Raw genomic sequence first — 23,314 nt, 5'->3', positions numbered from 1 at the left:
CCTGTGACAAATATACTGCACGTCAGGTTTAAGTTTGTACAATAGTTAACTCCATTTTATTTCTTGGAATTTTATAATCAAACCAAACTTTTTTTTACCATTGGATATTATTCACTTCAATAATCAGAATGCACTCCTAATTATTTCTAACTTTAATAACTGTAGTAACAAGCTGATTATTGCTCAGTTCAATAACCGCAGTAAACAGCTGATTCATGTTCCAAAGAGTAAACACGTGATTTTTGCACGACTATTTCCATCAAAAATATAATTGAAATGGCCAGAATCTATATACAGTCTTCCTAGATCACACTGGCACCTCCAGTAAAGAGTGGCCAGCTCCTAAATATCTCCAGCCAGCTCCCAAACTGGTTCTGGATAGATATGAAAACATTTCCTCTCAACAGGCAATTTAGATTCGCCCTTGAACAAGGGGGAAGTGCATGCAGCAGATTGGCCAAAGGATTCGCCCAGAGCTTCCAATGACCATGTCTGGTAAGTTCGGCAATGTTGATGACAGCTAGTATGCTGCATAAGCTTCATAACTCTCCACTTTGGAGCAGATCTTTATTGAAGGTCTTAGAAAAGTGATGGATGAAATGGCATCTTGCATTGAATCCGTCATCAACAATATCCAGTGCATGTCAGCTCCATCATCGCAGTGTCCATACATAGTTGTGCATCTACATGGATGTCCAACATGATGCCTACTAACATCATTGTGTGCGACTCACACTTGAAATTTTATGAAGATGTTTTCAATATCGTATTGATCATTAACTGCAGAGTGTCATTCTTGAAGATGATAAATCATAGTCACTTGATTGCCGAAGAAATAAATCCACCCACTTGTTTCGTTCAATTTTAAGACTGAAATCTAATGAAAACATAGCACCCAAATGATGAGTCTGATTATCACAGCAGGATCATATTATTACCTAGTCAAAGCACTTTTAAAATAACCAAGTATTTCCCCTTGAATGCACCTAATTGTTTCCTTGGCAATAATTATTGTGTCATGTCGCACTACAGGTAACCACCACTTCACTATATACATACACACAGGCACTCCAATACCCACACATACACACGGTCACACATATGCACAGACATGCACACAGACACTCACACACACACACCCTTACAGACTCACATACTCCCACACTCACGCATGGATCCTCTCAGAGACTTAGATCCCTCTATGCTCACGCACGCACATATACACTGTCTCTCACATACACTCACAGCCCCCCCCCCCCCGCCATTCCTAGACAAACACACACACTCCTACATAGGAACACTCACACATGCACTCCCTCACATACTTAAGGCACTCTTCACTCAGGTACACACACATATACACTCTCTCTCACATCGCAAACCCCCTACCCAGACGACACACACAAAGACCCACATGCACATACGTACATATTCTTTGTAGGGTGAATTTGGACTTGAAAAGCTACATTGTACTTTGGTCAAAAACTGCATGAATTCATGTAAAACTCTAACATAATACTTTTAGATTACAATCAGTGTAAACATTATGGCACAGACAGAGAACACACGGGGATAACACCTTCAGCATATTGTCTCGCTAACATCAATTGTTACAGTTAACCTGAGAATGCAACTTTTTAAAAATTATTTTGTGATTTACACATGAAAGAAGTTGAACTATCATGGTATTCGAACATACGAAAGACTCAACAAACAATCAATGTATTTTTCAACGTATAATTTCAGTTACATCACACTGTAAACTTTTGCTATAAATTCTGTGTCCACCTAATGAAGAAGCAGCACTCCGAAAGCTGGTGTGCTTCCACTTAAACTTGTTGGACTATAACCTGATATTGTGTGAGTTTTAACTTTGCTCATCGGCATCTCCAAATCATGATAGCATGAGGAGTACTCGCTCTATTCAGGATAAGATAGTTCGATGCCTTTTTATAACTGAAAAAAAATACAAGTTTAGTACAGATAATGGAGGGACCGTCGGGTCTATCTTTGTGACTTTCTAGAGTATCTGGGTAATTCATGATTACATAGTTTGGTCCTGAACGTAAAGGCTGGAAACCATTTAGTTGAATGAGGTGGATCTCTTGATAAAAAAACGTGGTCGACATCCCAGAATTGTTGTACCCATACAACAGAAGGGACAATATTACTGCCATTAGGAATGTCATAATGAAGGTGGGTGCTGTTACCCACCCCACAAAAGATTTAAACACCAGTGGTAATTGAATCACATTCCTCCTTAAGGCATACACATGGGATGCGGGGTCCTTCAGGGAAGCAATGACAACTGATACGTTTAATCATAGCACAGGTGATAATTTTAGGCACTCTTACAAAAGCACATCCCCATCTATACACTCCCATTACTTACTCGTGTCGCAATTTGAATAGGATATCAAGGAATTATTGGAGAAAGTCCATAATCCTGTAAATACTTTCGAACCATTATTAATTAGAAGGATAAAATGGTTCAGGGAGTCTATTATTGAAGTAAGGGCGTAACGTCATTCTCTCCAAATATTTTAACTCCCCCCACCCCCACCCCCTTTTCTCTTTTATTACGTGATCTATCTGAAAAGGGACAAGGCTTACCAGGGATGCTCATCATATATATGAAATCAAACTGGCACACAGAACCTTTACAAGGTAAAGACCATATGGACGTGTTCTGTAAATGAACTGTTCAATCTTTTTGATGCGTTTGACCACTAAAATCATCATTCTTGGTAACATTCAGTCTCTCGGCAGATGAGAACATCTTCCCAGCTTAGATGGTCCACAATCTCTGGTGCTCAGGATTGCACAGGAAAACTGTCCATTCTTGTGCATCAAAGCTGGAAAGGGCAAGTTGGATTTTTATCAAAACCCCCACTCACTCCGCCAGCCCCCCCCCCCCCCCCCCCGTCTTGCAACGTTTGGCGACCTTAGCAGCAGTTCGGGTGGTGAGGAGGACCAGGAAGGGTCCTTCCCAACAAGCCTGGAGGTCATGTGGTGTCCATTGTAACAAATTGATCTAACTAAAATAGCCTACTTGAGTAAACGTGTTGCCCACACTGGCCAAACGCTCATTCATTTTATTCATTGCACAACATACTCCTTTCCTAACCATTATTTTCTTACTTTATATGGAGGAGCCCTGGCATGGGCGAATTAAGCAAACCTATTTTTTTTATAAATCCAGCTTTGCTAAGAGGTAATACTCTCCGAAGTTTTGCTACCAAAAAAACCATCAATATTATCTAAAATTTATATTAGTGCCGCAATGTATTGTATTCTTTTTAAAAACATGCATTAACCTTGTGGCTAATCAAATGGACTGATCTACAGCTGTAGTTAACAGTATTTAGAATTAAGCGTAGAAACCTGGTAGTGATTTTGAGTTGAAATGTTTGTGATGAGTATTGGCTGGAGGGAAATACTGTGCCCAAATTACGACAAAAAGCTTTCAAACTACACTGAAATTTTCTAATATTGAGCTAACCCTAGGACTTGGAAATTGGTACAGTCTTAAAGCTATAAACCATCATTACTCAGTATCAACTATCTAAGTGAAGATAATTGCTCAGCCAGACACGCCTCTTTCGATCTAACAGCCCAGTCCAAAGATAAATCAAATCAACCAGTGCGCATTCTTATAAGCTCCATACACAAAACAAAGATATTTACACTTAGTGTCTATGTATGAAATCAAATCACTTGATAATTCAGTCAGTAGTATGTTGCAGTATGAAGTGCCTACATTATTTCAGAAGTGGTAATTTTCAAATTACTTTCAAATTTCTCAACAATATGGAAAACGATGCAAGCACTAAACCTGCTTATAGTCAGTAGGCAAAAGAGAAATCAACCTCTACATTGTGAATTGGCATTGAACAGACGGTCTCATCCCCTTATCCAGGTCGAGCATATTCATCCTCAGTGTCTAACCGGGTTTCGCTGGGGACCCAATGGGATCAAAAGTTTTGGGTGTAAGGCTGCCTGCTTGGCAGCTGCATATACTTGCCCACTATATTTAAATCTGTATCAGTTTCATCAGAATGAGCTGACCATCTTGATAATCGTCACATTGATTGGAAACAATAACATTTTTATAGCACAGGCCCCTTGGGGGGGTGGGGGTGGGGGTTAAAGCTCTTCAATGTTCCCACAAAGCTCGAATACCGTGGATCATATTTAAAGCACAATGAAGAGTCTATGTATATTAGTAGATTTTCCTTTTGATAGGATGAAAGCATGTCGATTCCCAACATCATTTCCGAGGTAACATTAAAGACTCATTACTCCCCATTGGCCACATTTCAACTGTTAAAGCAACGGCGAAGCATGGGGTTTTTGCTGTCTTATTCCCAGTCTCAAAGATGAAGTGCTGGAGAATTCCTGTCCCCATTTTCAGGATCCCCTCAGGAAAAGTTTGTCCAGCAGTGGTGGTCGGGTTGGTACATGAGGTACATTCCGCACTCAATGGGTATCCTGATTCTGATCAACCATATCAGGGCTAACATATGGCTTTTGGAATCGAGAGGGCGCTGGATATAATATGTTTTATCTGTGATTTGCATCTTGGTTCTGTCCCGTTCTGGCCATCCCAATAAAGAAAACATAGCTCACCTCATTTGCGATGGGAAATCCCTGGACTGGTTCGTACTGTTGGTCTGGATCATGACAGTGACTCCAGGCTGAAAACATTTCAAAAACACAGGGTTACAAAAAGGTAATTGGTCGTCTTGATGATTGTTCAATTGTTTGTCACTTCCATCAGACAGATAACCATATCTTTCAGTCTTGTAACACAAGCCATTCATATTCAGGCTACTCCAAGAATATTACTGCATTTACATCCGTATCACCCTTGGACATATTGAGCGAATTTGGCCAGTTTGGTCTTGTGGTCAGGCGCATGCTTCATTGACGAATCTCTAGTTCCTGGGATGGGGCCTGGTTTAGGATGACGCAGGCCACTTATCCCCATGATATCTTTCAAAAGAAAGATTTGTAACAGGAGGGTGATTAAAATTAAGGTTGATGTCAATCAGGAAATGTTAGGGGCTCAGCGGTAATATAGGATCAAAATCCCAATCCTCAAAACGGGTCGGTATGCCAGACATCGGCTCTGGAATCCGAATAGAAACGAAGTTCTTTATTTGATAGTATTGTTACTTTAACCTTATTTATGTATTCTTCAACCTTAGTGGCCTTGCATTGTTTTCTCATGTGCATATATATAGGGATACATATATATATATATATAGATAGATAGATATATATATAGATAGATAGATAGATAGATAGATAGATAGATAGATAGATAGATAGATAGATAGATAGATAGATAGATAGATAGGTAGATAGATGGAACTCCCAAAAGCTGGGGAGGTGACTCTGAATGGGTGTGTGTGTGTGTATACACACACACACCCATTCAGAGTCACCTCCCCAGCTTTTGGGAGTTCCATCTATCTATCTATCTATCTATCTATCTATCTATCTATCTTTCTATCTCTCTCTCTCTCTCTCTCTCTCTCTCTATATATATATATATATATATATTTGCGTGTGTATCCCTATTCCCCAATCACATGCAGAATTTCTTCAGTAAGGAAGCTTTCCATTATTTAATTAACAATGAATTAATGCAGCCATATTTAAAGTTACCCATGAGGCAATAGGACAGGTCATTGACAATGCGTAAAGAAATAAAACCAAGCGACCAGTTAAATTTGATTCAGGCTAATACAATTCATTATAAATATTATAAAGTATTAATTTAAAATAATAAATAAATTAATCTTATCTGAAATTCAGGGTCGGAATACAATAAGGCATTTTAAAAACTGTACTCTGCTGCTTTATCCTTCTTATTGCATCATTCTCTTCCCTTCTGTAGTTGATCTCCGAGGCTCTCTTTTCATTTTAACCTTGTTTAACCAATTTATCAATTTATGTTTGTTTAACTTTAAAACCTGTTCCTAACTCTGCATTTTGGAATCTTGATTGTCATAATCTGAAAGTCAGTTTTAGGAAATGAATTTTTAGCTAATCAAAAATTGCAAGAGGAGAATAATTAAATAGTCGATTTGCCTCTTTCACTTCTCCTGGTGACTGTATCACATGCTTGTGACATTATGGAGCCTGCTAACTCCATGGCAATGAGGCAGTAATGCTCCAAAAGAAGTAGTGATTGATTTACCACCCTATTCCTTGATATGTTTGGCTGTCCCTGTTGTCCAAAGGGTGGAATGCGGGGTGACAGCAGTAACTGCTTAAGTCAGGCATTATTCTATTTGCATTTGTTAGGGACACCTAATGGTGTGGATAGAATTAAGTTTGGATTTTGGAGAGACCACTCAGTGAAGTGATGCAAAGCATACTTTGCGCATTACTGAGTGTAGCTGAAGAAGAGTCTGGAAAATAAGTTTTCATTTATTTTAGTGGACATTGGAGGATCAACAGAGTTTAGTTCTCTTGGTCTTGTTTTGAGAGCAAATCTCCTCTGTGATAATATAACAATGGTCACTTTATTTTACATGAAAATGGTAATTTTACATTTTATTTTCTTACTGTCATCCATATAGACTGGAAATTCCGTCATTCAGTACTTAATATTTAAAATGTAAAATGTGCACAGTTCCCAATTTTGAAATCTACTATAATTACCCAAAAAGTCCAAGGTTAGGTTTCTTAAGGGGTCCTGACCAATCTTTGCTCAATTACAATGCTATAGGTCATGAAATAACTTGGTCTGCCTTAAAAGGTGTTGTCTATTCGAATGAAAAAAATTCTAATGCATGAATAATGGCTGAATCCAAAGACACAGATATTAACATTAGGATAGTATTTTCTTTTTCAGATGATTTATCACAATTGAATTTTGAACTGGAACTTCAATGGTCATTGAGGAAGAGGACTCCCTCAATAAGACTACAACTGTTCTTAACAACGATCACCAATAAAACACAGCAGACTTAAAATTAAGTAGAAACAAACGAGTCTGTGCAAGAAAGGTTATAATGTTGTCTTCCTCCTTATTAAACTGATTTGAAATCGAGAAATCCTCTCATTTCCTCCAAACCAAAGCCATGGACACCCGCATAGGCCCCAGCTATGCCTGCCTCTTCGTAGGATATGTGGAACAGTCCATCTTCCGCAGCTACATTGGCACAAACCCCACCTTTTCCTCCGATACATCGATGACTGTATCGGTGCTGCGTCGTGCTCCCTCGAGGAGATTGAACAGTTCTGGACCATCTCAGACTCCTCCCTCCCATTCCTAGACCTTTCAATTTCTATCTCGGGCGACCGAATCAACGGGCATTTACTGCAAACCGACCGACTCCCACAGATACCTAAACTACACCTCCTCCCACCCTGCCCCCTGTAAAAATGCCATCCGCTATTCCCAATTCCTTCGGCTCCACCGCATCTGCTTCCAGGAGGACCAGTTCAAATATCGTACAGCCCAAATGACCTCCTTCTTCAAAGACAGCAATTTCCCCCCAGACGTGATCGACAATCCCCTCCACCATATCTCCTCCACTTCACGCTCCTGCGCCCTTGAGCCCCGCCCCTCCAATCGCCACTAGGACAGAACTCCACTGGTCCTCACCTACCACCCCACCAACCTCCACATACATTATATCATCCGTCGTCATTTCCGCCACCTCCAAACGGACCCCACCACCAGAGATATATTTCCCTACCCTCCCCTATCAGCGTTCCGAAAATACCACTCCCTCCGCGACTCCCTCGTCAGGTCCACACCCCTCACCAACCCAACTTCCACTCCTAGCACCTTCCTCTGCAACCGCAAGAAATGGAAAACTTGCGCCCACACCTCCCCTCTCACTTCCCTCCAAGGCTCCAAGGGATCCTTCTATATCCATCAGAAATTCACCTGCACCTCCACAAACATCATTTACTGCATCTGCTGCACCCGATGTGGCCTCCTCTATATTGGGGAGACAGGCCGCCTACTTGCGGAATATTTCAGGGAACACCTCTGGGACACCCTGACCAACCAACTCAACCAACCCGTGGCTCAACCAACCACTCCCACTCCACCAAGGACATGCAGGTCCTTGGACTCCTCCATCGCCAGACCATAGCAACACGATGGCTGGAGGAAGAGCGTCTCCTCTCCCGCCTAGGAACCCTCCAATCACAAGGGATGAACCTAGATTTCTCCAGTTTCCTCATTTCCCCTCCCTCCACATTGTCTCAGTCAAATCCCTCGAACTCAGCACCGCCTTTCTAACCTGCAATCTTCTTCCTGACCTCTCTGCCACCACCCCCACTCCCGCCTATCACCCTCACCTTGACCTCCTTCCACCTACCGCATTTCCAGGGCCCTTCCCCCAAGTCCCTCCTCCCTAACTTTTATCTTAGCCTGCTGGACACACTTCCCTCATTCCCGAAGAAAGGCTCATGCCCGAAACGTCGATTATTATGCTCTTTGGATGCTGCCTGACCTGCTGCGCTTTTCCCGCAACACAGTTTCAGCACATGTTAACTGCAGACTTGCTTCCCATTGATAGTTATACTTCTTTGAGTTTTATCCTTTACTTCTCCCCCACTTCGTCTTCAGTGCATGACTAATCTTCTAGAGGATGTAACTATGAAGACACACAAGGGAGAGCCAGTGGATGCAGTGAATCTGGACTTTTAAAAGCCTTTGATAAAGTCCAAGATAGGAGATTTGTGAGAAAAATAGGGGCACATATTATTGTGGGCAAAATATTAACTTGGATTGAAAATTGACTGGCTGACAGGAAGCGAAGTGTAGTGATCAATGGGTCCCTTTTGGCATGTCAGGTGGTGACCAGTGGGGACCACAAAGTTCGGTGCTGGGACGGCAGCTGTTTACCATATACATTAATGATATAGATAAAGGTATTGAACGTAATATTAGCGAATTTGCTGATGGCACAAACCTGGATGCCAGGGTGAAATGTAAAGTGGATGTTACAAGAATACAGGGTGACTTGGACAGACTAGGTGAGTGGACGAATGCATGGCAGATGCCGTTTGATGTGGATAAATATGTGCTTATGCACTTTGGTTGGAAGGACAGGAAGGAAGATTACTTTCTAAATGAAGTTGGTGAAAGTGAGGACTGCAGATGCTGCAGATAAGAGTCACGATTAGAGTGGTGCTGGAAAAGCACAACGGGTCAGGCAGCATCTGAGGAGCAGGAAAATCGGTGATTTGGGCAGGAACCCTGCATAAGAAAAAAGCCTCATTCGTCATGAAGGGCTCCTGCCAGAAATGTCGATTTCCCTGCACCTTGGATGCTGCCTGACCTGCTGTGCTTTTCCAGTATCACTCAAAACCTGATACTATCTAAATAGAATACAGTTAGGTAAAGGGGAAGTACAATGAGATCTAGGTGTTCTTGTGCATCAGTCAATGAAAGCAAGCATGCAGGTACAGTAGGCAGTGAAGAAACCTAATGGCATGCCGACCTTCATAACAAGAGAAATTGAGTATATGAACAAATAGGTCCTTCTGCAGCTGAGCCTGCATCTAGAGTACTGTGTGCAGTTTTGGTCTCCATATTTGTGGAAGGACATTCTGTCTATTGAGGAAATGTAGCATACGTTCATGAGGTCAATTCCCGGAATGCCAGGACTATCATATTTTGAATGATTTGAGTGATTGGATTTTTATACACTTGAGTTTAGTAGGATGACAGGGATCTGATTGAGACGCATAAGATTATCGAAGGATTGGATACTTTGGAGGCAGGAAGCATTTTTCCATTGATGGGTGAGTCCAGAACCAGGGGACACAGTTTAAAAAATAAGGGGTAGGCTATTGAGGAGAAACGTCTTCAACCAGAGAGCAGTGGATATATGGAATGTTCTGCCCCAAAAGGCAGTGGAGGCCAAGTCTCTGGATATTTTCATGAAAGAGATGGATCGAACTCCAAAAGATAGTGAAATCAAGGGTTATGGTGATAAGGCAGGAACAGGATACAGATTGTGGAAGGTTGGTGGTGCTCGCTCAAAGGGTCAAATGGCCTACTTCTGCACCTTTTGTCGATTGTCTCTTGTCTATTGTCTATAAAATCCCGTTGATCACCCTATTCGGTAGAACACTGGCCCTAGCTCAGTTCAGGTGGAGATTATCCCATTGGTACTGATCCCTCCTTTTCCAATACTGATGTCAGTGTCCCATGGAAAGGAACCCCTCTTTCCCACATCACTCTTTTATCCAGGTGATTACTTCCTTTATTCTCACATCTCTGTGCCAGTTCCATGTCGCTCAGACAGCAATCTGGAGATTATGACGCTTGAGGACCTCTTCTTTAATTTGTTTCCGTGTTCCTGATAATCTCTAAACAGCTCCTCTTTCCTTGCCTTGCCTATGTTGTGTGTCCCAATGGGAACCACACCAACTGAACCCTCCTCTTCCCTCTCAAAACGGTCCGAGATGGCTTTCACCTTTGTACCGGCAACCAATGCACTACATGGATCCCTTGATCGTGCATACAAAGGATACTATCAATTTCCCTAATTATAGAATACCCTACAGCTACCCACTTGTCTCCTTGCTCTCCCCTCTAGAATGGCCTCCTGCCCCATGGTGCTGTGGTCAGCCGGCCATCGTCCCCACAGCTCTATTCCTCATCTTCACAAGCAGCAAGTCCCCCATACCTGTTGGCTACGGTCAAGAGCTGAGGCTCCTCTTCCTGGATCCCGCTGCATGCCTCACTTGCAGTCACACCCGGCTGTCCATTGTCACTGACTGGATTTGAGATACTTAATCTACCAGGAGAGACTGCCTCCTGAATCAAAGCGTTCATTTACCTCTCCTCCTCCCAGATGTGCTGTAGTGTTTGAAGCTCAGATTCCAGCTCATCAATTCTGAGCCAGACTCAGGGCCACTTTGCATTGAAAGTGAATGTGATCAACACTAAACTCATAAATGTGAAAGGTAGATTGCATTCACAGTTAATTGGGACTATTTCATATTTAGCATTACACAATTAGGAAAAGTTAATTGGAGGAGAAAGAATCACAATTTTCCCCATTGTTGTGGTTCTGTTCGCCGAGCTGGGAATTTGTGTTGCAGACGCTCTGTCCCCTGTCTTGGAGACATCCTCAGTGCTTGGGAGCCTCCTGTGGAGCGCTTCTATAATGTTTCCTCCAGCAATTACAGTGATTTGTACCTGCTGATTCCGGTTGTCAGTTCCAGCTGTCCACTGCAGTGGCCGGTATATTGCGTCCATGTCGATGTGCTTATTGATTGAATCTGTGGATGAGTGCCATGCCTCTACGGAATTGACTGGCTGTTCTCTGTTTGGCTTGTCCTATAATAGTAATGTAGTCCCAGTGGAACTCATATTGCTTGTCAAGAACGAAACAGGGGATGAAACGTCTGCAACACAAATTCCCAGCTCAGTGAACAGAACCACAATAACGAGCACCCGAGCTACTAATCTTCTCCCAAATTTTCCCTGTTGTCGATGATGGAGATGCCCATGATATTGATATAAAATACCTGCCGTCATCTTCAAATAGATATCTGAATGCATTATCTTCCAGAACTGACCTGCACCACAAATACCTGTCTCCAAAGAATTTTACTTGCTCTATGTAATATCAAAATAAAAATAAGAAATACTATTTGCCCAAATTGCCCTGCGTCAAGTGAATGGTTGTGCTTTTTAAAGAGCAGCTAATTAAGCTGTTCCAGTATTGCTCCAACATTTGAAGAGGTAAGAAGTAAATATCAAGATGTAAATATTTCGCAACAACCTACTTAACATACTGTCAGTTTGATCCGACCCTGGCCACAGAGGCCCAGAACTCATTGCAGTCTTATTACAGGGAGATTGTGAGGACTGCCGATGCTGAAGATCAGAGCTGAAAAATGCAGCAGGTTAGGCAGCATCAAAAGAGCAGGAGAATCGACGTTTCGGGTATAAGGATTCCTGAAGAAGGGTTTATTGCGGCAACGTGGATTCTCCTGCTCCTTTTATGCTGCCTGACCTGCTGAGCTTTTTCAGCAACACATTTTTCAGCAGTCTTATTACAGCAGAGCACGGTCAAATAAACTGAACAGGAAAGGCTAGAGAGTGTGAGAGTTCTTTGCAGCATTTGATCTAATGTAGCTGAGTAAGCGCCTGTAACAGAAGTCAATAGGAATAAAGGAATACATTCTCCACTGGTTAGAGTTATCCATACCACAAAATGAAATGTTTCTGGTGACCAAAGGCCTATCATCTCAGCAGTATAAATTTCGCATGAGAGTTCCTCACAATCAGTCTCCAATCCCTCACCACGGCTAATGCTTGGTTTGGTTAATCATATTCTATCCACCATGAGACCAGAAGTGTGGGTGTACCCAATCGGTTGCCTCACACACAACATAATCTTCACTTACCCAGACACTGAAGCAATCCATGACAATATTCAAAGAATTTTAGGCTTGGGATGAAAAGTGGTATAAAATACATAGCCCTGCCTGGTAGTGACCAGCCCCAGTAAGAAAGAATCCAAACGACCATACTTGCTATTCAGATGCATTTCCATAAATCCGCAGTTATCAATATTGTGGAAGCGAGAGTGAACAGAAACTGGATTGGACAATTTTCATTAATACTACGAGGAGTAGAGTGAGTGAGGAAGTTCTTTGATTTATTTTGCATTTTTGACTTTGCGTTCTGATTGCAAAGATAATATTAAACTATCTATTTTAATAATGTGCTGTCTGCATGATAACAATATAGTTCTGGTGAGCCGGATGTCATTGGTGGGTAAGTTATTGAAGGTGATTTTAAGGGACAGGACTTACGTGCAGTTGGAAAGGCAAGGACTGATCATAATCAGTCAGCATGGCTTCTTGTGAGGGAAATTGTCTCTCATTAACTTGATTGAGATTTTCGAAGCAGTGATAAAGAAGACTGATGAAGGCAGAAAAGCCGATTTTGTCCGCATGGAGTTCATGCAAAGTGGGTGACAATGTTGCACATGGGGCGTCAGAGGCTAATGGGTGAACATATAGATGTTTATACAATCAGGAGGAGCATGGGTAGAATGAATAATAGAGTTCTTTTCCTGGGGGTAGGGGAGTCCAAAAGAAGATGTTTAATTTGAGGGAGGATATATTTTAAAGGGACCTAAGCGACAACCTTTTTTTTCATGCAGAGAGTGCTGTGTATGGAACGTGTTACCAGAGGGTGTGGTGGAGCCAGGTAGAAATGCAACGTTTGAAATGGATTTGTATGGAGAATTGAATAGGAACGATTTAGAGGGATATTGGCCAAATGCTGGCAAGTGGGACCAGATTTATCGAGGTTATCTGGTTGATGCTGGTGATTTAAGCAAAGAGTCTGTGTTTCTGTGCTGTACAACTGCATGACTCTATGAATCTTGATTTGCAATTCTAAGGTAGCAAATTGCAGTTGGAATATTCGGAGTCAAAGCCAAATCATTTTTGGCTGATTCGCTCAATCGAACTTCAGGTCCACCATGGTTCTGTTCATTTCAGTTGGTGGGGTTGGCAGAGTTTAATGGTTTGGAGTTCAGAGTTCATATAATCCAAGATGGATGGATTAGTCCAAGGATTTCTGTTCATAAGAGTGATCTAATATTTCCTGGCAGTGATGTTATGTGATCAGAATTAGAACCAATTTCAATTGTTTGTCTTGATTTGCCTTGTAGAGAGGTAGGAATAATTTGCATTGTTAACAGTTCAGTTTGTTTAGACCAGACAATGGAAAAGCACAAACTGCAGGCTCATTAACCCTGCAGGAAGTTGCACATGCCAAGCGAATAGATGGGGGTGAGGGTAGAGGTAGATGATAATTTTTTTTAATAAAGCGTTGCATTTCATCAATGTATTTAGGTAATCCCAATCATCTTCATTCTTGGCTGTGCATTGCCGGGGCGGGGGGGGGGGGGGAGAGGGGGGAGGGTTGGGGGGTTGGGGTGTCACTAGAGCCAGATTCAACCATGACTTTTAGGAGAGAATCGAATAATTATTGGCAGAGAGATTTGCAGGCATGCATCTGGAAAAGCATGGCGAGTGGGACTAGGGAAGGAGCTGATACAGAGAGCTGATGCAGACAATGAGAGGCTGCAGAGCCTCAATCCGTGCTGCACCATTCCCTGTGGGTTGCTGCAATCTCACTGACGGTCTGTCTGTCAGACACACTATCAGCTTGTTAGTGATGTACACTCAGCCCCAGCACATCTGATTGGTACATTGCCAATTGTCTACATCATTACCAAATATCTGAACAGAAATGATTAACAGAACCAATTGGGTGAAATGGATCGTTTACTCTGGTCAGAAAAACTGGAACGTCAAAGCAGCAGTAAAACTGTCAGCCGTGATCTATAAGTCTTTGATCCCAGTCAAGCTGATAGAAAACATAGGAAGCGGCTGGGATCTAATCTAGGCGAGGGACGTACCTGTCATTTTGGCTGTGTTTAGATCAGAGTGATGCTGTGAAAGCACAAGTCAGGAAGCTTGGTTAGATCCATCGACGTCAAGCTGGTGTTCTTCTCTGACTACTGTCTCCTGCTGGCCGACTGTCACCTATAGGACAAGCAGTGGGTTGGTAAGCTGAACACAAAGCTGTTGACCTTGAGGAGCTCAAGAGGGATTATGCAGCTTGGAGAACCTTGAAACCTCTCTTTGAGTCCCCAGCGGTCTGGAGGGAAACAGTAAAAGGGAACATCAAGAGGTTCTTCATCCTCAATGGCGTTCAGGAGGCGGGAAAAACTGTCCCAGCTCCAGGAAAGTATGCAGAACTTGCTCCTGCTGCAGATGATGGGAGTAGATGTCATGGAGGACCTCAAGGAGGTAAAGGGCCACTAAGCCTCGCTCTTTGCCTCGGAGGCCTCCAAGATACCTTCCGTCCAGGGTCCACTCGGGGACAAGGTTGAGACGTGCTCACGTTTCTTCTTCCAGAAGGTGCAAAAGAGAGCTCCATGCTCAGCATCCTGAAGAAAGAAGATGACTTGATAACGTCATCTCAGTCTGACGTCATAAGGATCAGCCAAGCCTCCTATGCCGGTCTGTATGACGCAAAACCAACTGACAGTGCGGTCTTCCAGTCGTTCCTGTCCTCTATCACGGAGTTCTTAGACGACAGGACACTGGAGAGGCTGGACCAGCCGCTATCTCTGGACCAGCTGACCAAGGCCCTCAAGTCCTTCGAAAAGAATAGAACTCCCAGAAGCGAGGGATTACTGGTCGAGCTGTATTCCACTCTATGGGACTTAGTTGCTGGAGGTGTATGTCAGTATGCTTCGGGCAGTTAGCATGAGTGAATCCATGAGGAAAGACATCATCACCCTCATCTACAAGCAGAAGGGGGATAGGGAGGAACTCAAAAATTGGAGACCAATCTCACTTTTAAATGCGGGATTACAAAATTCTGTCAAAGGTAATCGCCAAACGTGTCAGGTCTGCTCTGGTGTCAGTGATTCACCCTGACCAAACCTGTGCTGTACCGGGCAGGAAGATCGCTGAGAGTCTCGCACTTCTCAGGGATACGATCGCCTACATGCAGGACAGAGGGTTGGACACCTGACTGATCAGCCTGGACCAGGAGAAAGCCTTTGACAAGATATCACACAGGTATATGGAAGATGTTCTCTCCAAAATGGGCTTAGGGGAAAGCAAGTCAGGCAGCATTCGAGGTGGCTAAGACCGTGTGCAGTTCTGTTCTTGTCATTTTTAATGTCTAATATTTTTAGTGTCTGATGTCCCTGAGTTAGATACTGAATATGAATCTGAGTTTTGCAGGAAGGAATTGGGTTTGGAGCTTGCTCCAGCCAACATCGCGCATCGTCCTGGTATTGCAGTGTTTCTGGGAATGGTGCACCCCTCCTTAAAGAATCCGAAAAGCAGTTTAATATGTTTACTTTAATATGTGTTGCCTGGCTTTTGTGCGATTCAGCTTGTTCCAGATTACAAAGTTAAAAATCACGCAACACCAGGTTGTCAACCACCTGATGAAGGATCTGCACTCCGAAAGCTAGTGCGCTGCCAATTAAACCTGTTAAATTACAATCTGGCATTGTGTGATTTTTAACTTTGTACACCCCAGATTAAAACCGGCATTTCCAAATCATGTTCTAGATTATGATTAATCTGAGTCTTCCTGCATGTTCGGCCCTCACTCTCAACGTTATTTCTTCCCTTTCCCGCCAACTCCCAACTCTTAACAAAATAAGGAAAACACAGTTGCCCACCAGCTCTACTAACGTCAAACGGCATTTCAGAAAACAAAAGGGAGTAGATGAAGCTATTGAAGTATTCAACAGATTGGATTTTGATGAAGATGAGGATGACTTGGATATATTTAACGAGAGATTTTGAGAACTCTGTGAAGCATGAAAATACAGAGACTCATAGAGATGTACGGAAACAGAGTCTTCAGCCAACTCAACCATGCTAACCAGATATTGTAACCTAATCTCGTCCCATTTGCCAGCACTTCGACCCATATACCTCTAAACCCTTCCTGTTCATACACCAATCCAGATGCCTTTTAAATGTTTTAATTGTACTAGCCTCCACCACTTTCTCTGGCGGCTTATTCCATTTTTTTGCACCATCTTCTGCGTGAAAACGTTCCCCTTACGTCCCTTTTATAATTTTCCACTTTTCACCTAAACCTATTCCCTCGAGTTCTGGAATCCTCACCCTAGGGGAAAGAACTTTTCAATTAACCTAATCAAACTTGAAATGATTTTATAAACGTCTATACGGTCATCTCTCAGCCTCTGACACTTCTGGAAAACAGCCCTAGCCTATTCAGCCTCTCCCTGTAGGTGAAACTTTCCAACGCTGGCAACATCCTTGTAAATCGTTAAGAATATTTTTCGTCAGAGTACAAGAACAACTCGAATCAATTGGTGTGTTTGTGACGACTTTATTTTCTCAGTTCAAAGGCCTGTGAGTTGAATCAGATAACATATTCACTGATGTAGGACATAATTGTGTGTGGGATCACAAATGACCAAGTCAGAGGCATATTACACCGAGAGCCAATTCCGACATTAACTGGTCCAATAGATACTTACGGAGCGGGCGAAACTAGCAAGTGTTCAACAAAAGCACTGCATCAAGATGTAGAATTACCTGTACACTATTGCTCCAAAAAATTAGAACACTACAAACTTTCCAGTGCCTGAGAAACATCCTGCGTAGGGACTGGCACAACATATCTGCCTTTCCTTGGCTTTTTGCAGTTTGATGCCTCAACCAGAATCTAATGGGTCACAATGCTCCTGTCTGGCCTGGTTCTTTATCGCACACAAAAGCCAGGCAGCTTGTCATTTTGTTAGCGGTGATCAGTCAGGGGGCTGCACTTGGACCAGCAGCTAAAGCAGCACACTGCATGTGCTTCAACCAAATTTTCACGAATAAAAGCCTCAGCGAACCAGTTCTCAGTCAGGGTAAGGGAGACAGGATTCAGTCAGGAGATCCTGGCACACTATGTCCAGGGACTTTGACATTGTTTGGGACAGTCAGGATCCGAGAATCTGTATCACGACAGTCCAGAGAGGTGGCCACAAAAACTATGCATTACATTCCCGAAATGCTCCAGTAGATTTTTCGATCCAGAATTCCTGTTCACCTATTCATGTCGACACTGTCCATTCCTGTAATTGAGGATATGTTTGATGAAATTTGGGGGGCCCTGCAGTGACAGTGAAGTTGGGGAAGACCGTTCTGGGCAACGGAGACAGCCTGCTTGTAGGCGGAGTGGACAGGAATTGTGGAAGAGGTGGGAAAGTCACCGTATAAGAGTCGGAGGGAGACAAGGACATGGGTTACTGTGGAATTGGTGGGCACCGTCACAGTCCCAGTTTTTATGTGGGGACAGTACAGCGATGCTGCAGGCCTGGGGCTTGGTTATGGGTAATGTTTTGAGGTAAAATTTGTTCACGAACGTGCTGTGTCGGACAGTACAGAAGCTCATGGACTTGACACAAAGTGGAAGGAACAAAGTAGAGTGAGAATATCATGTTACAGTTTTATAACTCTTTAGTTGGCTTCTCTTGGAGTGTTGCATTTAATGCTGGTCGCCACATTCCAGGATGGATGTGAAGGATACGAAGAGTTTTACCAGGATGCTGCCTGCAGAACAGTGTATGAGCTATGAGGAGACTCGATAAAAACTCAGGCTGTTTACCTTGGAGCAGCTGAGGCTGAGGGGAGAGTCCGTGGAAGTCTACAAAATAATGGGACACATAAATAGAGTTGACAGTCAGAATCTCTTTCCCAGCATTGAAATGTCTTAAACAATGGAGCATGTTTAAGTGGCAAAGGTCAAACGAGATGTGGGGGAGCAGTTTCTTCCCGCAGAGAGTGGTAGGTGTCTGGAACGTAATGTCAGGGATGGTAATGTAGGCAGATATGATAGGGGCGTTTCAGTGGCTTTTAGCTCCATAACCAGATGGATGTGTAAGGAATGGGAGTTATGGAGCAAGTAACCATCAACTGGCTGGAACTTCCACTTACTAAATAAATGAAGACAGGGATAAATGCATTTGCTGGAATGGTGGTAGTAACCTCATAGAAAACATAGACTAGAAATCAGACAGCGTCATGGTTGTTGTATTGGTCAGGAGATCTTTCACTGCCATGGAGACCAGGGAAAGTTCTGAAGATACTGTATTTCTCCAGGACAGCATCATTATGCTCACCTGGGTCGAGAGCAGATCAGAAAAATGTAAGCAGGGATATAGCACAGGACTCATCTCAAACTTTTGTTTGGAGTTAAAGCTTTCCTTTGATTGTTATCTACAAATTGAATGGTTATATTGTTTCCAAGAAACAAATATGTATATGTCTGTGGGAGAGTAACACAAACTGCAATTTAAAAGGTGTGCATACGTATCAACCAGGCGCTTATTAACACATAAAAAGCCATTTGATCTGAGTGCAATTTCCGAATTGTTTAGATTTGATTCCCTACAATGTAGAAACAGTACATTCGGCTGAACATTTTAGCATGGCCAATTCACCTAACCTGCACATATTTGGACTGTGGGAGGAAACCGGAGCAACCAGAGGAAATGCACGCAGACACGGCGAGAATGTGCAAACTTCACACAGATAGTCATCCAAGGCTGGAATTGAACCTGGGATTAAAGAGCATTCCACAACTGAATGTTAACAATTCATGTGCGCAACCAAGGATCCCCCTCCATTGCCGATTCTTACAGTCAGCTCATTGTTTTCGGTAATCCTTCTAAACCAAGCATACCCTCTCTGCAAAGAGAAGCGGATTTATCGTTTCAAGGTCAGCTGACTGACAGTGACTTTGAACTCAGAATTTTAATCCTGTGTGTGTCTCTCCAGACACACCACCTCCTGCAGCATTCACAATATGTTACTTTTGTTTGTGATTTAGATTCTAGTTTGCACTCTTATACAATTGCTCACGATCAATTTCATTTGCTATTTACCCGATACTGATATCACTTCAAAAAAATGTTAAAATTTCGTTGAGCTAAAATATTCACTGTGTGTATTCCCACCTGCCTGATCTATTGAGTGTTTCTAGGATTGTCCTTCGTATAGTCGCAACTTTGTACATCCTCAACATCTCACAACGTCAGGCAATGGAAAGATTTTCAGAATCAGCTGAAGGTTTCTCCAGAACCAATTAGTAATCTGTGGAAAGGTGATGTGCTATCTATCCTTGAATCATGTGGTTTGAGTCCATTGAGATACATTTCGAATTAATTCTATCAGATCAATGGTATTAATGATTGCATTCAGATTCCATCATTGGTCAGAACGATTTTTATTTATGCATGACCACCATCAATGTATCAGGATCTCAGCATTATTGGTGTTTGTGTGTCAATATTGAGTCCAAGGTTATTAAGATTCACTGCACAGAACTTCTTCCTCACATTCTCCCTGTGGATCATCTCCAAACTGATATTACTCTCCTCTAATCCTTTTATGGTCAGCTAATGGACACAGCTTCACTTTATTTACCTTGTGTCAACCAATCATTAACGACTGCCCCCATCCTGTCAAATCTCCCCTCAATTTCGATTTCTACACTCTAACCACATCCCTGAAATCTACCATTCTCCAAACCATCCTAGTTAATGTCCTGGGTCCCCTGTCAGGAAACCTGCCATCATTCCCAGTGTGTATGGGAACTGTAGTTGCTCTGCATTCCTGTGGGTAATGTCAACACACAGTGACAATTCCCTGTGCGTTCTCTCAGATTTAAAGGTTTTTTTCTGACACCTGAGATCAAATAGCTTTCCTGTTGCAGTCTCCACCTGAAACTTCTCAGAATTTATTTAAAAGTGAAATTCTTTCAGAGCTTTCTGAGCTTTCACCTCCAATGTCATTCTTTATGTGCTGTGCTCTGTTCCATGTGTAATTTTCCATGTCTCTGGGAGGTCGATGGCTCCTTTTCTGTTGATCTAAATCTATGCCCATCCATTTATCTATCTCAACTCTACAGTTCCTGGTCACCATATTGTCTTTGCCTCCCTTCCACTGTCTTTACTATTGAGTGTATTTTAGCTCAGTTACTAGTTTAATTTCTGCTTATGCCAACTATGTTTAGCTGAGTTATCCCCTACCTGCCCATGTGCTGCTAATTTACAATTTTTATCTTCCCTCAGTTCTTTTTTCTCTGCACTACAGTGCATTTCTCTTTTGTTCCTGAACTTATAGTGATGATAAAATTGTGCTCTGCTCTTATTCCCATCTGAAACATGAACTGTGTTTTGTTTTTTTCTCTCTATAGATACTACCCAACTTTCTGAGAATATCCAACATTTCCTTTAGGATGACAGATTTTCAGCAGCTGTAGGATTTCTCCATTGTTAGAATACAGATGTTGCTCCCAGAACTGACTCTAACACAGGTGGAGCAAATCAGAGCCACATCTATCAGGGAGAACATTAGTGGCAGAAGGTGATCCCTGGCCAACACCACTGCTCCATTTACACCAAGTCACTGAAGTATTGAATGATTACCATATAGAGTGAGTCTGCGGAGTTCATCATATCTGTGGGAGCTTTCTGCAAGAGGAAATCAAATTGTCCCTTTCCAGTGTCATCTCTTTCTACTATTTTCTGGAATTTCGGAAAATCAGATTGAGCATTCAGGTCTGAATGAAGATCATGTTGAGCAGGTAGATTCTAGAAATTATCAGGTTGAATGGGTAGGTTCTAGGCAAGATCAGATCGAGCAGATAGATTCTCGGGAAGATCAGGTGGAGCAGGTAGATTCCAGGGAAGATCAATTTGCAAAATACACATTGTCCATAAAAGGAAAGCAATATTGTTTCAGCAACAAGTTTGATGCTCTGAAGCTGTGACATGCATACATATTTGTCAATCTGTGTATTGGAATTTGGGATTTATTGCCAAGTCCAGCAGATGTTCCCATTCCCCAGTTGTCTGTGAGGGCCATGATGTTAACCATTTGAATGACTGCAATGTGTGTGGTGAAAGTGCTCCCAGAATGCTGTTAGTCAGGAGCTGCAGATTATTCACCCAGTGGTGATGAAAGAACAACATCTGAACAGATCAACAAACCACTTATTCCCTCAGTCTGCTCCTAAAGAGCACAGCATCGTAAGTAGACCCAGACCAGGGGAAGGGTCCCATCACTGAAAGACATCAGTCAATCTGTTTGGGTCTTTTTAACACCAATCCAGCAGCTACCGTGGCCGGGGATGGCAGATTTCCTCCCCGAAAGGACATCTGTGAACCAGATGGGTATTTCTTACAATCAGCAACAGTTTTATTAACATTAGTATCTTCGTCACAGTTTTTTAAAATTAAAATACATTCCACCTATGTCATAGCAATATTTGAATCCAGGTCACCAGAATATCACCAGGGCCTTTGGATTAATAGTCCAGTAATAATACCACAATGCCATCACGTCCTCTGTTTTAATAAAGATTCAAATAATTTACAGTCTGTCAGAGGGGAGGATTTGTAATCAGGAAATTGAAACCAAAGTTCACATCAGGATTTGAGAGAATCACACAGTTTATTTTTGTAATATGAATGTCATCAAGTTTTGAACATGGAAGGGAAGAGCATGGTTCAGTGTTGAGAAACCAGACGCATATACTATACATGGACAAGGTTTTAGCTGATCATGTGATCTTTCAAACCGCAAATGGATTCACACTGGGCCAAACTATGGGGAATGTGAGAATAATGTGATGGGATACAGATCGCTATCTGAACAGGAAACTCATCAATGCAGTCACACCAGGGAGGGACCATTCACCAGCTCCAAGTCGAATCACATAATCGCTACAGTGATCTTGGTGAATGGTGGTTCGGTTAAAGAGGGAACAAATTACTGTTCTCTACTTTTCATTTACTTTCATTGAGTAGACAACATCCAGAGTTTGGTTCCTAATATGATGCAGTGGAAAGAGTTAATTTTGAGATTAACGGGTCAGCCATTCCTCACGTTATAACTGGCAAGTAATTTCAAAATAAAGTAAGGTAGCTCTACTGCAAGGAAATGGTCAGTCTGTGGAATGTGGGATTCTGGGATGCAAAATGTGCCAGAGAAAAACAAACCTGCAAGAAACGTAATGGGATACAGAAGCTGAAGCTCTATTTTCCGGGATAGGTGTAACTGTGGGCCAGCCAAGGAGCTGAGGACGAGAGGAAAAACCCATCTATTGAGGTGGTCACACCACAGTTTTGGGAGGTATGGGTGATCAGGGATGTTTTACAGCCTGAGAATCCCGGAATCTCCTTAGATGAGTGAGATCACACACCAGTCTCCTGCTTTAGAAACTTGCGATGGAGACGATTCCTCTTGGTCTGCAGACAGAGCCAAGTCAGTGACAGTGTGAACAGCTCACCTGGACAGGAAGGTAGGAAGGACAGTGGGCACACAGTACTTATTGTGGATTCTTTAGTTAGGGGAACGGGGTGGAATTTCTACAGTTGTAAACATACCTTCAGAGTGCTCTGATAACCTCCTTGCTGCCAGGGTCAAGGATATCACAGAACAGCAGCATGAAATTCTGCTGGAGAAAGATCATAAGCAGAGATAGCGCTCCATTTTGGTGATAAAGACCTCCGTAGATAGGTGGGAATGTGGTCCATGTTGGTTACAAAGACATCAATAGGAAGGTGGGGATATGGTCCATGTTGGTTACAAAGACCACAGAAGGAAGGTGGGGATGGGGTCCATATTGTTTACAAAGACCTTAATAGGACGGCTGACACGTGGTCCATGTTGGTTACAAGTCCGTCAGCAGGAAGGTAGGGATATGGTCCATGTTGTTACAAAGACATCAGTACGA

General features: G+C 42.6%; 1 protein-coding gene and 1 pseudogene across 1 annotated transcript in view; both read left to right on the top strand.

The window, feature by feature from the left end:
• The window catches only part of LOC132832663 (verrucotoxin subunit beta-like), a 31,626-nt gene extending 20,852 nt beyond the window's left edge, over window positions 1-10,774 (top strand). Inside the window, exons 4-5 of the mRNA XM_060850741.1 lie at window positions 8,830-9,012; window positions 10,584-10,774. Coding sequence (XP_060706724.1) covers window positions 8,830-9,012; window positions 10,584-10,774 — 374 coding nt within the window. The remainder of the gene's footprint in view (window positions 1-8,829; window positions 9,013-10,583) is intronic.
• Window positions 10,775-15,662: 4,888 nt separating this feature from the next.
• LOC132833026 (U2 spliceosomal RNA) lies at window positions 15,663-15,864 on the top strand (annotated as a pseudogene).
• Window positions 15,865-23,314: the final 7,450 nt, after the last annotated feature.

Source organism: Hemiscyllium ocellatum, chromosome 35 (genome assembly GCF_020745735.1).
Source record: "Hemiscyllium ocellatum isolate sHemOce1 chromosome 35, sHemOce1.pat.X.cur, whole genome shotgun sequence".
Classification (NCBI taxonomy): domain Eukaryota; kingdom Metazoa; phylum Chordata; class Chondrichthyes; order Orectolobiformes; family Hemiscylliidae; genus Hemiscyllium; species Hemiscyllium ocellatum.
This window is presented reverse-complemented; position numbering and strand designations above follow the sequence as displayed.